The 17,157-nt window shown below is 42.1% G+C and overlaps 2 protein-coding genes across 2 annotated transcripts in view; one reads left to right on the top strand and one right to left on the bottom strand.

The window, feature by feature from the left end:
• Positions 1-17,157, top strand: part of LOC131946503 (5-hydroxytryptamine receptor) — a 95,637-nt gene that overhangs the window by 49,805 nt on the left and 28,675 nt on the right. The gene's annotated exons all lie outside the window — the stretch shown is intronic.
• On the bottom strand, positions 14,225-14,665 carry LOC131946520 (uncharacterized). Its single transcript, XM_059307341.1, has one exon. It carries the CDS (start codon positions 14,663-14,665, stop codon positions 14,225-14,227), a length of 441 nt encoding a protein of 146 aa, XP_059163324.1.

Here is a 17,157-nt window from a genome sequence, read left to right as displayed (position 1 = left end):
TTATTTTGCCTCATTTTTATGTTTCTAAATAAATGTTCCCAGCCTAGACATTTGTGGAATTTAAAACTAATTAACCTTAATTAACACTCCAACTCGCTTTTAATCTTGTTGCGTGTTCTGCTGTCTACTGCACAAAACACAACGCCCCCACCCATCCACACACACACACACCCTCCCCACACAAACAATCGTCGTTTAATGAGGTGAAGCTTGTGTCATTTATTTGAAAATTTAATTCTGTATTGTAGAATCCGAAAGATAAGTTTTAAATTATTATATTTTTTCAATGTCAGTTGTTACCTAAAGCCTCTACAGATGATCAGTTGTTACCTTAAGCCCATACACTTGGTCAGTGTTAACTAAAGCCCCCACAATTGTTCAGTTGTTAACTAAACTCCCTACAATTGTTCAGTTGTTAACTAAAGCCCCTACAATTGTTCAGTTGTTAACTAAAGCCCCTACAATTGTTCAGTTGTTAACTAAAGCCCCTACATGTGGTCAGTTGTTAACTAAAGCCCCCACAATTGTTCAGTTGTTAACTAAAGCCCCTACAATTGGTCAGTTGTTAACTAAAGCCCCTACAAGTGGTCAGTGTTAACTAAAGCCCCTACACTTGCAGTACTTAGGATTAACTAGTGCTTGTTTATTGTGACCTGGTTTTAATGTCTCGCCCTCAGAAGTAAACTAGCACAAGATCTCGCACATACACACACTCCAAATAAAAGCACACATACACACATCATATAAACACACAAACCTTATAAACACACACACACACACAATAGAAAGTACACACGTACCATATAAAACACACACATACCTTACATACACCAGTAAAAAATCGTAGAAATAGATGACAAGAGCGCTAATTAATATCAATCAAGACGGCGCTTCAATTCACCTTGGTGTCAAAGGTTACACAACTTTATTCTCAATGCTTTCATTAGTGTGGTTTATTTGTGTGTGGGAAGTATGTGTGTATCTTCTGTGTGGGAGAGTGAGAGGAATTTTGTGTGATCCTGTGTGGAGGGGGTGTCAAGGACGCAAACAAACTCCTCAAATTTTGGGCAACTTCTCAATTAAAGATAACAAACACAATTCCCTATTTAAATTGCGTGAGTTCCATGTCGATTTGTAAATTTTGTTTTAACTGGAGATAAATATCTAATTTAAGTTTTCGTCGTCTTTAACTCTCAAATAGAGTTTGCCATTTTTTAGCGCAATTTCCATTCTGGAGAATTGCGTTTATTAACTCGTCATTTCTGGGAATGGATGGATGGATGAATGAATGTATGGATGAATGTGTGTCCGGGCTTTAAGTCGTATCTCCTCCTCAACGAAGCAATATCGATGACTAGTTCCAAAAGCAATTATGTTAAGCAAGTTACGAGAATGAGCATAGGCCATAAAAATTCCGGGTTTCTTTCATGTATTTCCCGGAAAAGCCAAAAAACCTCGAAAAAAATCAGTTTTTGGCCCATATCTCGGCAACCAGGCCACTTAGCGACTTGAAACATGTACCAATCGATTTCTGTCATAATTTAGAACAATATTGCCGAAGAAAGTTTTCAAAAATATCCTCTCGTTCGGTCACAAATTTTAAAATTACATAAACACCTACAAACCGATCGTTCTTCTAGCTTGAACGCACCCCAACATTATACGTCAGAGCTATTTTTAGATAACATAAGGAAATTGCGCACAAATGTCACTAGACTTTTTTAATTAACTTGTTTTAAATCGAGTTTAAATTTTTGACATTAATACTAGTGATATTTTTTTTTAAATAATTGATCCAAAAAAAATATTTCAGCAATGCATAAACAACATTGGAAATGTTACGAGAATTACTTTTAAAGAAAGCAAGTGTATTAATAGATTTTTTTTTTTAATCTGTTGACACAAAACGACATTAGTCCAAAGAAATGTCAGCGATATAATGCAATCCAATAGGGCAAGCCGGTGCTTTCTTTTGTTGCATTTTTATCTGGCTAACATGTCTCCTGTAGGACGCGTCACGTACTCGTGAGGTCTGTGTGTCTCGGCCCTAGCGGCTCGTTGGGATGGCAGGAAGGAACCAGAAATGCTTTTTTCATTGACTCAGTGCGATGTTCGGGCACGTCGAGTCGATGGACGAGGCAGGGGTTGCCGCCCTAAAGATGTGTGCCATTGTCCTGGGGGGGGCCGGACATGCGCCGTTGCTATGGAGATGATGATTGACTTCGTTCTTTCTGTTGTCAGGTTTTATTTCTATCGTTCGTTCCTTCTGTTTCGCTGAAGTTCACAAAGTACAAGATTTTGACCCACATTCACAAAGTTCGGCTTCTCGACCCATGTTTACCACGTCGTGTGTTTGTCCTTCACAAAGTCCCATACTTTAAACAAAGTCACATCTTTTAATCTTTGATCGAAACGTTCGATATTTCAACCCATGGTCACCGTCCCATACTTAACCCCATAATCACCAAGCCCCATACTTCACCCCATAATCACCAAGCCCCAAACTTCACTCCATAATCACCAAGCCCTATACTTCACCCCATAATCACCGTCCCATACTTAATCCCATAATCACCAAGCCCCAAACTTCACCCCATAATCACCGTCCCATACTTCAAACCATAATGACCAAGCCCCATACTTCACCCCATAATCACCGTCCGATACTTCACCCCATAATCACCGTCCCATACTTCACCCCATAATGACCAAGTCCCATACTTCACCCCATAATCACCAAGCCCCATACTTCAACCCATAATCACCAAGCCCCATACTTAACCCCATAATCACCTTCCCATACTTCACCCCATAATCACCAAGCCCCATACTTAACCCCATAATCACCTTCCCATACTTCACCCCATAATCACCAAGCCCCATACTTCAACCCATAATCACCATGCTGTACTTCAAACCTATATCACCATCTCCCATAATCACAAAACCCTCACCCATTGACAAATGTCCATACTGTCCCATCAATCGACGTATGCTCCCAAAGTCCCCCACCCCTAGAGAGCTTATCTGCTGGGACTATCTGCCATTAAAAGATTAAAGTCAGCACGTGCATGACCTAAATAAATGAGCTAGCTCGTCACGAACATGATGTACATGTTGAGTTATCGCCCTTGATGTATTACTTTTTGTGGCAAGTATCAGCCCTATGTTTATCCAGTTAGATAGATATATTCACTCTCTACTTATATAGGCTATATAATAGATATATGCATATATATATATATATATATATATATATATATATATATATATATATATATATATATATATATATATATATATAATTTATTTGTTTTATACATATATAAGTATATATATATATATATATATATATATATATATATATATATATATATATATATATATATATAATTTATTTGTTTTATACATATATATATAAGTATATATATATATATATATATATATATATATATATATATATATGTGACGAGCGAACATTTATCCTGCCGACAACGCCAATTGTAACGAGCCAACAGTTACCATGCTCGCAACGCCACATGTAATGAGACCTAATTGCCTGTAGTGCCACGTGTTAACGAGTTTAACCACTCATTCTAGACAACATTGACCACAGTATAGATACTCAAGATGCAGGTTCGCTATTGATCCTTTATTACATGAATCAAGAAATGCTTCATAATAACACAATAAATCAACAGGAATGCTTCTCAATAATAGTCTGAATCAACTGACCCCTAACAGTCCTTCACTAGGCTTCATATAACTGAATCCACATGTCTATAATCCTCCTTAACACAATACGGCTAACCCGTTCTATAACCGACTTGACATAGTCACACAGACTGACTGATCTAAGCGAGCGATGAAGGAGGCAAGAGCCTCGAAACGGGAAGAGAGAGAACGAGTTCTGCCGTCCCCTCCTATTTATGCCTTGAAATCGTAGTCGTACTTGTCTCCATTTCCGTAATCGATACTTGTAATCGATGTATCCGAATACTAATGTCGCAGTTTCTGACGTACCGTCCGATTCACTAAAACATCTGCGTCCCATCCATCAAAGTTGACAGCTCGTCTGAAACTTCTCGTACCGTTTCCCAAAATAGCACGCGTTGGCTTTGAGATTGTTATCAGACCGATCCAATAAGCCACCTGTTATGGTTGCGTCAGATTTCATACTGCGTCGCGGCTTCTCGTTCGTTATCATTTGTAACTGGTAGTTAGGCCTACCCCAGTTACATCCACCCCTGCTTTTTTTGTGTGTTTTCAACCACAAACAACGCCTGGCAGGTGCACTTCCTAAATGTCCATCGCATCATCGTAAAAAAAAAATTTATTGTTCCACTCACTGTCCACGACGTTCCATTCGTATACGATTGACAGTTATACCTATTTCACATATCAACTGTGTCTACATCATCTTCCTGAGACACAAAACAGTTCTAGAATTCACATCCACCCTTTCCATTTGGTGCCTTCACCAGTTCACTTCTATAGCTCTTTGAACAGTCTGTTTTCATACCAGCGCGACCATGAAAGAATTGATGGTTGCTGACAAAAAATTTCGTATTCCTTCTGTTCCTTAAACTTCTCCGCGGACCACTTATCTGATGGTCTACTGTCTCTCTGCTTCTGGAGGGACCGGGATCCTCATTGTTGCCGGTATCCTCCCCTTGCGTATCGCGGTTGTTCTGTTGATGGTGATATGGTTCCGGAATGGGTATGTGAATTTCCGTTATAACTTCCGGTTCCCTAATTGTCTTGGGTTTCTCTGTGTGTAACTGCTCTTCTTGCCTATTCCAATATTTCTTTAATTGAGCAATATTCGCCCACCGATCCGGTTTGGCGTGATCGATGGGTCTTATCTTAAAGGGGCCACCTGCTGCTTTAGGCATCTCCACGACTTGCCATATCTCCTGTCCCCAGAGATCGTGGATTTTGTTTCTGCCTAACGGGTGGCTACGCAGTAATACCCTGTCATTCAGTTTGAGTGGCGGGTCCTTCGTCTGTATCGGCGGTTCCCTTCGCCGAGATTCATGTTCTAGTCTTTCCTGTACTACCCTGTACATTTCTCTAATTCTTCTCATATGTTCATTCACATATTCCAGTGCGGTGTATGAGCCAGTCATACTCTCCCTTTTTCCTAGGAACAAATCAAGAGGGAGTCGAGCCTCTCGTCCGAACAGCAACATGTATGGCGTAAAGCCGGTTGTGGCATGGGGTGTGCAGTTGTATAGATATACCAACTCTGGGAGAAAATCAGGCCAACGTTTTTTCTGTTCAGGTTCTAGCGTACGCAGCAAATCATGCATGCTGCGGTTGAACCGTTCACACTGTCCGTTTCCCTTCGGATTAAATGTGGTTGTTCTAGATTTGTTGATCCCGTAGTGGCTGCACAGTTGGTTAATTACTTCTGACTCGAAAGCCCTTCCTTGGTCAGAGTGTAATTGTCTTGGTATGCCATATTTGATGAACCAATGTTCTATTAATACCTTTGCCACTGTTTTGGCAGTCTGATCTCGTGTGGGCACCGCCACAGTCCATTTGGTGAATACATCAGTCATTACCAACACATGTTCCGTCCCATCCGATGATTGCTCCAACGACGTAAAGTCCATCGCCACAATCTCTAGTGGTTTTGTCGCTAGTAGGTGTCCTGATGGCTGTCTCATTTTGACAACTGGCATTTTCGCATGCTGACACCTCACACAAGCCTCACAATGGCGTTTGACCTCCATTTCCATATTGGGCCAGTAACACCTCCGTCGTAATATTTTGTGCGTCCTGTCCTGACCTTGGTGTCCTGCCCTGTCATGTGCCAACCTTAGCACTTCTTCTCTTAACTGTCCAGGCACCACCACCTGGTGTATTGTCCCATCAATTTGGTCATGAATTCTCCGCATGAGAACACCATCCTCTATACTGAGACGGTCCCACTGACTCAGTATTTTCTTTGTTTCTCGACCAAATTGTTCTCTTTCCCTTCTTCCTGGGAATTTTTGTTCCTGGACGTATTTCAATAGCGGTTGTAAGCCACTATCCGTTCTCTGGGCATCTCTTATCTTTTGGTGATTAAGGCAATTAAAATCACTATTGTCCATATGTCCGGGTTCCGTGGATATGTGCTCCACCCCGGTCTGCCCGTTCTGCATCACTTGTACCCCATGAGGGATATCTGTTGACGCTCTGACCTCACATATTCCTGTCAGTGTTTCTTCCTCATCACCCGGTCTCTCGTAAGGATTCCTTGATAAGGCGTCCGCATTGCCATTGGACCGCCCCGGGCGATACTTTATCTCTAGGTCAAAGAGTGCCAATTCTGCTGCCCATCGCTGTTCGATGGATCCCAACTTTGCTGTCTTTAGGTGGCTCAAGGGGTTATTGTCAGTGTATACCACACATTTAGCACCTAATAGATAGTCCCTGAATTTCTCAGTCACAGCCCATTTTAATGTCAAAAGTTCTAGTTTCATGGCGCTGTAATTTGTCATGTTCTTCTCTGATTCCTTCAGAGCTCGACTGGCATAAGCAATAACCCTGAAGCCTTGCTTTTGTTGTTGTGATAGCACAGCTCCCAGACCTTTAGAGCTGGCGTCAATTTCTAGCCGAAATGGTTTGTCAAAGTCTGCGTATCCTAATATCGGCGCCTCTGTCAAAGCCTTTTTCAATAGCTTAAACGAGTTCATGCATTCATCAGTCCATAATTTACCTATCCGTTGTGTTTTACCTTTCTTTTTCTCCTTACTGTGTTTCTTTGTCATTTTGTTTACCAAGTCATGCAATGGTGCGGCAATTTTTGCAAAACCCGGCACAAATTTTCTATAATAGGAAGCAAAGCCCAAGAATGATCTGACCTCTACTGTAGTTGTTGGCTGTTTCCATTCTTTAACAGCTGCAATTTTATCTGGGTCAGTGGCGATGCCATCCGACGAAATCACATAACCCAAAAAATGTACCGATTTCAGACCGAAGCAGCATTTGTCTGGGTTCAGCTTTACTCCTATCTCCCTAAGACGGAGAAACACTTGTTCTAATCTTTCTAGATGGTCCTCCCAAGTTTTTGAATAAACTAGTATATCATCCAAGTACACCAACATTATTTGAAATAGAAAGTCACTCATAGCACTCTGCATTACTCGCTGGAATGTAGCAGGTGCATTAGTTAGACCAAACGGCATACGGGTCCACTCGTACAGTCCCAGTGGAGAAATAAATGCAGTTTTATGTTGATCGTTGGGGTGCATGGCCACTTGGTGGTAGCCACTAGCCAAATCCAAGGTAGAAAAAAAACTTGCTCCCCCCAACGCATCAAGACATTCATCAATACGAGGCAAGGGGAATGCATCCCTTCTTGTGATATTGTTCAATTTCCGGTAATCACAACACAGTCTTATCTCCCCTGACTTCTTTTTTACCACTACAATCGGTGCCGCATACGGGCTTGTACTAGTTGTAATAATTCCCTTTTCTAGTAGATCATTCAGGTGTGCCTTCACCGCCGAGTAGTGACTCGGTGGTAATCTTCGATAAGGTTGCGCCACCGGCTTGTCTTGTAGTAAGGGTATCTGGTGTTTGATTACTTCCGTGTACCCCAAATCACCCTCATACGAGGCAAATACATCCCTGTATTTATTCAGTAATTCATTTAATTTTGAGTCTTCAGTTTCCGGGAATATATATGATCGGCCACCCTTTTTCTTCACCTCGGCCGTCACATTGACCGACCTAATTGTTACTTCATTACTACTGGTATTGATCAGTTCGATGCACTGTGCCGACCTTTGTACCTCGACGTTCTGTGGTACTCCTACCAGAGTGTTAGGCGGTATAAAAATTTCCTCATCCAAAACATTAGCTACCAACCCTTGAACTAGTCCGTTTTCCGCTGATGTGTATGTCCGCAGTAACACGACGCCTGCCCTCAGTGCGGCGCCACATGGTTCTATCATCACATCACCATTCACGCTTCTATCACCAATTTGTAATGTGATTGCCTTGACCGTGTTTGCCGGGACTGCTGTCCTTCCTCTGGTCTTGGCAAACCTGGCCAACTTGGATCCCCGACCTGGTGTGGTCGATCCGACAATATTTGTAAGAAATTCTGGCAACTGGCCAAGAATATTCATGCCCAACAGGCAAGGTATATTTGACACATTTGTCTCTAGGTTGTGTTTCGTAACGAACACCCCAACCTGCTTCAACCTATGTCCTGCCACCACGACATCCGCCAGAAAATAACCACAGTATGGAATGGTTAGTCCATTAGCTGCCGTTAGGCGCATGCATGTGTCAGACCTCAACCTATGGTCTTTTCCTTTCATCCATTTGGTGTAAAAATTTTCCGTGATTGTCGTCACCTGGGAGCCTGTATCCACAATTGCCTTCACCGCGATGTCCCCAATCGTAATCACCATTTCGGGACAGACTCCCATCATTTTGCTTCTTGGGCCATAACCTCGCCCCTCTGTAGCTTGGCCCTGCCTTACAGAGGACGACCGTTTCCCTGGCAGTACCGTGCCATATGTCCGGGTTGTGAACAAGACAAACAAATTGGTCGACCGTCTGCCGTCCATTGGAGTGATGGCTTGGCAGGACGCGGCCGTCCAACCCGTCCCCGTTTTGTACCGTTCTTTTCCTGATTCTCAGCTGTTGACCTGCTTTCCAACCACTTCAAGCGTTGGTCAACCTTCTCTAGGTGGGCCAACAGTTGAGCCATCATGGTCTCCATCGTGTCGGCCCCTGTGGGTGGGGATTGTCTCTGTTCAGGCACAGAGACTTTGTCCACCGAACAGTTCGATTGGTCCTCATCCTCGGACCTGCGGATCGCTGAGTTCCTGACCTGAAGGAAGGTCAACTGCTGGTCTCTGTGGACCTCCTCTTTCAACTCTCTCCTTAAGATCGGGGTTGCTAGCCCCTCGATGAAATGGTCCCTCAGTAGGCGTACATCAATGTCCGGTGATTTGCCCTTTACCAAATCAAAGGCCCTGTTCATCCTGTGTGAGTACTCCATCACACTCTCCGCCATTCTCTGCTTTAAGCCCACGAATCCCGATAGCAGTTGCACTCCCGACCGTCTCTCCCCAAAGGTCTCCATAATCAGATCTAGCACCTTATCTGGATCTGATTGGACGGTCCTATCGTGGCACTTAACCTCTGCCCTAACCGTTTCACCTATACTGCCCATCAGCAGTCTTAATCTTTCCTCTGGTGACATATGTCTCGAGGCCCAGGCCGCTTTAACCTCTTCACTGAACCTGTTGGTTAAAGTTGGATCTCCGTCCCCGTAAAATTTGTTAATATGGGACTCTCTGGGTAGGACCACTATATGGGTCTGCTTCTCGTCCAGAGTAGACATTTTCTTCCTTAAGTACTAAAAAAAAAGAGTTCTTTCTTACCGTGTGTGTATGAAAAATTTTTTTTCCTCGTTCCTCAATTTTCACAGTTCCTGAATGTCCGAATTCACACACACACTAAACACAGTTATGCACAAGGTTGACTATAGGTGCCTTAAACGGCAAGTCTAGTTGAATTCACCCTGCTCGCAGCGCCAATTGTGACGAGCGAACATTTATCCTGCCGACAACGCCAATTGTAACGAGCCAACAGTTACCATGCTCGCAACGCCACATGTAATGAGACCTAATTGCCTGTAGTGCCACGTGTTAACGAGTTTAACCACTCATTCTAGACAACATTGACCACAGTATAGATACTCAAGATGCAGGTTCGCTATTGATCCTTTATTACATGAATCAAGAAATGCTTCATAATAACACAATAAATCAACAGGAATGCTTCTCAATAATAGTCTGAATCAACTGACCCCTAACAGTCCTTCACTAGGCTTCATATAACTGAATCCACATGTCTATAATCCTCCTTAACACAATACGGCTAACCCGTTCTATAACCGACTTGACATAGTCACACAGACTGACTGATCTAAGCGAGCGATGAAGGAGGCAAGAGCCTCGAAACGGGAAGAGAGAGAACGAGTTCTGCCGTCCCCTCCTATTTATGCCTTGAAATCGTAGTCGTACTTGTCTCCATTTCCGTAATCGATACTTGTAATCGATGTATCCGAATACTAATGTCGCAGTTTCTGACGTACCGTCCGATTCACTAAAACATCTGCGTCCCATCCATCAAAGTTGACAGCTCGTCTGAAACTTCTCGTACCGTTTCCCAAAATAGCACGCGTTGGCTTTGAGATTGTTATCAGACCGATCCAATAAGCCACCTGTTATGGTTGCGTCAGATTTCATACTGCGTCGCGGCTTCTCGTTCGTTATCATTTGTAACTGGTAGTTAGGCCTACCCCAGTTACATATATATATATATATATATATATATATATATATATATATATATATATATATTTATATATATATATATATATATATATATATCCTTATTTGAAAACTTTTTATTACAAGATAAAACAGTTCTATTTTGTTCCCTTGATATGAAATGAAAGAAAAAAGTTCTATACCGGTATCACCTATCATCACGTGACCTCTATGTTTGATCACGTGGCCAGATCCGTCACGCGCCACTGAATTTGTTTTTTGAAAGAGCTTGTAGATCTAGGTGGATTAATGTGAAAATTCTAGGTCACAGCAGTTGCTGTTTCAATAAACTAAATAAACATTGAAAGACTATGTTGACTAAAAAAAAGGTTTAAACACATATTATTAAATACTGAACATATTTTACGTCTTTATTTCACGTTGGTACTATGTCTACTGCGCATGACACATTGCACATGACACATTGCACATGTCAAACCGCGCAAGTCACATTGCGCATGTCACACTGCGCATGTCACATTACGATGCTAATCATGGCGTGCATGCCTATAATAAACAAACCAATCACCGTTCATCAAGTACTGAACACTGGACTTAATGAAGTTTTTAGCATTTTACTATTTTAAAATATTTTGTTATAAATACTTAGGTCTACTCCACCGCCCAGATATTTTGTAATGTGTAAACTACTGTCTTGAAATTGTCTACATACATTTGAGTTCCGTGTTATCACACACACTAAACACTCGATTTAAGATTATCGAACCCCCCAGCAGTGGCGTAGCGAGGTTGGGTGTTACCCGGTGCGGCACTTAATGGTGTCACCCCCCAGAGGCGTAGCGACCCTTCCCGGGGACAAATTTTCGATTTGCACCCCCCCCCCCTCAAACTTTTGATTTGCACCCCCCCCTCAAACTTTCGATTAGCACACCCCCCCCCTCAAGTTTTTCTCTATATATTTTTCTATTTTTTGCCTTGGTGTCACCCCCCTAAATGGTGTCACCCGGTGCGATCCGCACCCCCCTCCCCCCCCCCCCCTCCCCCTCGCTACGCCTCTGCCCCCCCCCCCCCCCCCCCCAGTCGTAAAGATGTACACCACTATTTTTCTTAGCTTACTTAAGTAAAACCTAGAAAATTAAAGCAGTGAATTGAAGTTCTGATTGAACCTTTTGAAAGATAGCAAAAAAACTAATTTTTTTTATGTCCACTTTGAGTACAAGACGTGACGTCACAAGGCAATGTGATGTCCTCATCTTAAGATGGAGAAAAAAAAACAACCACAAAATGTCATATTTGCTATTCTCGTCAAATCGATATCCAAAGTTTTTTTGTTGTTTTTTTTTTTTTTCAAACTTTTGAAGTGGACTGAACCTCGTGTCTCTTGATGTTAGGCCTAGCTGATGACGTCAGTTTGTAGACTGGGAATAGCAGGTTTTTCTCTGTCACGTGACTCAACTCCAGGTGTCATGTAGGTAATTAAGCTGGGTCACTGGGTGCTGGGGGGAGGGAGGGGAAGGAGCTGAACTTGCTAGTGAATGGTGAACTAGGGTCAACTTGACGGGCAGTCCTATGATCTGTTATTATCCTGTACAGTCTATACATAATTATGGTCTACCATATTATCGTGCATATTTAACAAATATTAGTACCCTTTTATTGATATGGTTCACTATGGTAAGGTGCATATTATTACCGTCACAAGAATGTGGTTTATTGCTTTATAGTACATAGTATTTCCGTTAAAAAAGTATATGGTAATCTATATGGGCCTGCAGAATCTTTTTATTGTAAACCATGGTCAAATAGAATTGTTGTATGTGGTTGGCTACAAAGTATTATATTATGGCGGTCTATAATAGGCTACAAAGTCTTGTTCTATAGTGTTCTATTTAAAGTATTGTTCTATAGCCTTTGGTTAAAATGTATAGTAGTTAAAGCATTATCGTTTGAAAGTAATTTGTTTTATAGGAGTCTGGCAAGGGGAGGATTAAACTTAAGCGGACCCCCCGCTGATGTTATTTTGGGGGCCCTATTATGACAATTTACACTGTATATGATTAATTACTTAACCTGTAAGAAATGGCGATATAGATATTGATAAAAGAAAATGGTCAATTAATTTTTGAAATATTGCATGAAAAATAGTTTATTGAATTAATTTTAGTTTGTTCAAAATGTTTTAGAATGAAATAAAACATGTCACCAGATTTAAACCAATCTAGTCTTATAACACAAGTGCTATTTATAGCACAGAAGACATTTAGCTATAATATCACTTAAGCTTATTATATCAGTTCAGTACAAACCAGGCTATAACAAATCAATGGGGGTCCTAATATAACGGGCCCACTAGAGCGCTTTTAATTCACGTCAAACAAAATGATTCTTCCCTTGTGGCAGTATAAGCTTGTCATGCTTAAATTCCTCTTTTACGAACCATCTATTGAAATTGTAATAATTACTGTATATTAGAAGTTAATTAGGCCCGATCTTATTTAAAATAATGATTACATACTGCATACATGTGGATAAACAAGAAATTTAGCTGAAATGAATTTGAATCTGTGACATGTAGTACGGAATTATCGACTTCGGTCTCGGGTTCTAGTACATAATGCGTATCTCGGGATTTTTTTAAGAGTAGAGAATGGTGAAGAGGCAGGTCTTAAAGCTGACCACACAATACCTATATAGGCTGAGGTCCAAGCAGAATGTTAACTCATCTTTATTGTTGCTTCTACGTGTCAATGATGTAGTCGTTAACTATACCAGTTTGATGATATACTAGTTGTACTAGCTACCTGCAAATATAGATGATCAGGTAATAGACCTCAATCTTGTCATTCCCCTCAACCCCCACCTGTAGTAGACGACAACCACCCCCCACCCCCACTTGTTACAGACGGCAACCGCCCCCCCCCCTCCCCCACCCCCACCTGTAGCGGACGACAACCTCCCACACCCCCACCTGTAGCAAACGACAACGGCTCCCACCCCCACCTGTAGTAGACGACAATTATCCTTCGTGAACCTCTAACTGTCACTCTCCCCAAATGTCACAAGGATTATAATCATTTTTTTATGATCATTATCACCCCAGATGACATTTTTATGATATTAAAAAGTTATCCATAACTTTTTTCTGAGGTTTTTAAATGAAATATGTTATCAATCGTCGAGGGGGATTTTTTTAGCTCTGGGTTTATTTGGTGCTAGAGCGATTTGGGGGCAAGGGTGGGGGGTGTTCTGGGGGAGGGAGGGGCTTGATGCAAGGGACCTTTGATGCTCACATGATGGGAGTGTTTAACACGGAGTAAAATGTGAGTGCATGGGGCGTGGCAGGAAGGTGGGGGTGGGGAAGTGTGGGAAGGTTGAAGAGACAAATGGATGGCTGAAACTGAAAGATTGTAGGAAGGATGGAGAGAGTCTAGTAGAGATGAAAAGATGGATGGTAACGCTCTCATAGGCTGATGAAGACAGGAGAAATATTTCAGAATGTGTAGGATATCAAGAAAAAATGTGCAAAAAAAACTTACAAACCGTAAAAATAATTAAGAAATTGGATGAATGGAATAATTGCATAATAAATAAAATACACAATTAAACGAAATAATATTTTTATACACATTTATAATAAAATACAAAATGTCCAATTACGCTAAATAAAAACGACTGTCAGAAAAAAAGTTGTTGAGTTAAAGTTTGGATAAGACACGGGGGAAAAATCGTCTAACTAGATATTTACATGAAAACATTGTTAGTCGCTGCAGCAATATATGGATAAAGATTATATGCCCCAAAACGTAAGGGGTGGCCTAAAGAATATCAAAATTTTAAGAGGTGGCCCATTCTTTATCCAAGAAGTGAGGGATGGCCTAAAGTTTTTCAAAAAGTGGGGGATGGCCCAGAGTATCTCAAAATATTAATAGGTGGCATATTCTTTGTCCAACAATTGCGGGGTTGCCCAAGAGTTCGATGGTCTGTTGATGCGGCATTGCATAGCCGTAGAGTGACCTTGCTAGCATTGTATAGCCGTAGAGTGACCTTGCTGGCATTGTATAGCCGTAGAGTGACCTTGCTGGCATTGTATAGCCGTAGAGTGACCTTGCTGGCATTGTATAGCCGTAGAGTGACCTTGCTGGCATTGTATAGCCGTAGAGTGACCTTGCTGGCATTGTATAGCCGTAGAGTGACCTTGCTGGCATTGTATAGCCGTAGAGTGACCTTGCTGGCATTGTATAGCCGTAGAGTGACCTTTCTGGCATTGTATAGCCGTAGAGTGACCTTGATGGCATTGTATAGCCGTAGAGTGACCTTGCTGGCATTGTATAGCCGTAGAGTGACCTTGCTGGCATTGTATAGCCGTAGAGTGACCTTGCTATCCCGAAAAACTCGGAACTCGAGTTGGAGACCGGTCTCACCCAGAATGAACTCTCTCGTATCCCAAACAGGTGGTTCAATGGACTCGTGGAGGGGGGGGGGGATCTTGTCTGAAACCCACCTGTCCAGCGGCTGGTGACGTGATTGCATGAAATGCTACATACTTAACCTAGTTCCAGCCTGTCTGGCTAATGAACGAAAGCTTGAGTCGGTAATGACCGTAGATGATAGAGAGAGAGAGTAGGCTCTCCAACGGACTAATATTGCTTCCATTACACAGGCGTTCCCGAATAGATTACTTGACTTCTAAAAATACATTCCATCTTTTACTGTAATTTATAAATTTATAGTTCGTTAATATTTTTATTTTAGTATATTTTTATGACCTTAAATGTCGGAATATTTCATGAACTTAATGTCCGTAGATATTACGACCTTCAATGAGAATAATGGCACTAATATGTTAGCTTGGGCTTTTGTGTATGCGTCTTTTAATATACGGATGAGATTACAAGCATTAAAAATGTTTCATAGCAAAATAGAATCTCTGTAGTTATTTACCAAGACTTAAATGTGTAACTGCCTGTTTGTGCCAGCAACGACATCAATTCACCGCTAAGTCTCCGGACGTCCAAGACGTCTTCAAGTACGTCCTGTCTTTATTCCAGCAGTTCCACGTCATTGCTGTAAAAGTGTAGCACCCAGCACTCCAGGTGCTGAAAGACGGCGAAGGTCTTCTCTTCTGAAGCCCATGACGTAAGCACCAACCCGGAAGTAAAACCGCTCGACAAAAAACTGGATTAAGAAATCACCCAGCGAAACCCTGCCAAAGATTATGGAGATGTATTTTGCAAATAAGACAATTTGATCAAAAGATCCATATTTAGAATGTATGCAGGGCTGTCCGACAGCTGGAACTTTTCAAAGCTGCGGGAGTAGAGTGGATGTATTGACCGCAACTTGACAAATGTAAATCTAGCTTAAAAGCTTTTAGTACGTCCTTCCCTGGCAAAGAAAGCTGATATTCCGCTGTCAGTAGAGTGGTTTGGCTGTATTTAGTCGACTTCAGAAATAGTTCATGCCATTTTGTATTTATAAAATAAAAGACACAAAAATATGCATGCTAGTTTTTGTATTACCGAGCCTCGAAGTTTCTGCCATCTATATTTAGAGAAGTTTCTATTCGCCCGTGTAGCAGTGTGGAGACTAGACCACCCCCCCCTCCACCCCCCTCCCCCCCCTCCCCACCCCCATCTAGTATTTGTAACACGCAGTCGGCAAGAAAACTCCACTCTAACCATATTGTCAAGTGCAAGCCAACGTGTAATAAAATTTGGTCGCACTTTTGGGCAGATTTTTAAAAAATGTCCTATTCGTCTTGTCTAAGGACGTATTGCCAATAAATTAGATGGGTAAGAGTGGTTAGATGATTGTATCGTATATCTAGCACTTGGTATATAGAAGACACCGTTTGTAGTACATAATGTGGTATGTTAAGCATACAGTTAATGTAATAAGCGTCAATATAATTAGAGAGGATAGTAGATATAAGGGTGAATGGTTAATTGATCTATAGATGATCAATGGGTAGACAATGCATGGACAGTTAATGGATGGGTGGTCAATGGATGGGTGGTCAACGGATGGATGGACGATGGGTGGATGAAGGGTCAATAGTTGGGTGTTTAATGGATGTGTTCTCAATGGATGGGTGGTCAATGGATGGGTGGTCAATGGATGGGTGGTCAATGGATGGGTGGTCAATGGATGGGTGGTCAATGGATGGGTGGTTAATGGATGGGTGGTCAATGGATGGGTGGTTAATGGATGGGTGGTCAATGGATGGGTGGTCAATGGATGGGTGGTCAACGGATGGATGGACGATGGGTGGATGAAGGGTCAATAGTTGGGTGTTTAATGGATGTGTTCTCAATGGATGGGTGGTCAATGGATGGGTGGTCAACGGATGGATGGACGATGGGTGGATGAAGGGTCAATAGTTGGGTGTTTAATGGATGTGTTCTCAATGGATGGGTGGTCAATGGATGGGTGGTCAATGGATGGGTGGTCAATGGATGGGTGGTCAATGGATGGGTGGTCAATGGATGGGTGGTTAATGGATGGGTGGTCAATGGATGGGTGGTTAATGGATGGGTGGTCAATGGATGGGTGGTCAATGGATGGGTGGTCAACGGATGGATGGACGATGGGTGGATGAAGGGTCAATAGTTGGATGTTTAATGGATGTGTTCTCAATGGATGGGTGGTCAATGGATGGGTGGTCAACGGATGGATGGACGATGGGTGGATGAAGGGTCAATAGTTGGGTGTTTAATGGATGTGTTCTCAATGGATGGGTGGTCAGTGGATGGGTGGTCAATGGATGGGTGGTCAATGGATGGGTGGTCAATGGATGGGTGGTCAATGGATGGGTGGTCAATGGATGGGTGGTCAATGGATGGGTGGT

The sequence above is a fragment of the Physella acuta genome, unplaced genomic scaffold (assembly GCF_028476545.2).
Source record: "Physella acuta isolate Inbredline_101_S28 unplaced genomic scaffold, ASM2847654v3 ptg000562l, whole genome shotgun sequence".
Lineage (NCBI taxonomy): Eukaryota > Metazoa > Mollusca > Gastropoda > Physidae > Physella > Physella acuta.
The sequence above is the reverse complement of the archived record's forward strand: the minus strand, read 5'-3'. Positions and strand labels throughout refer to the sequence as shown.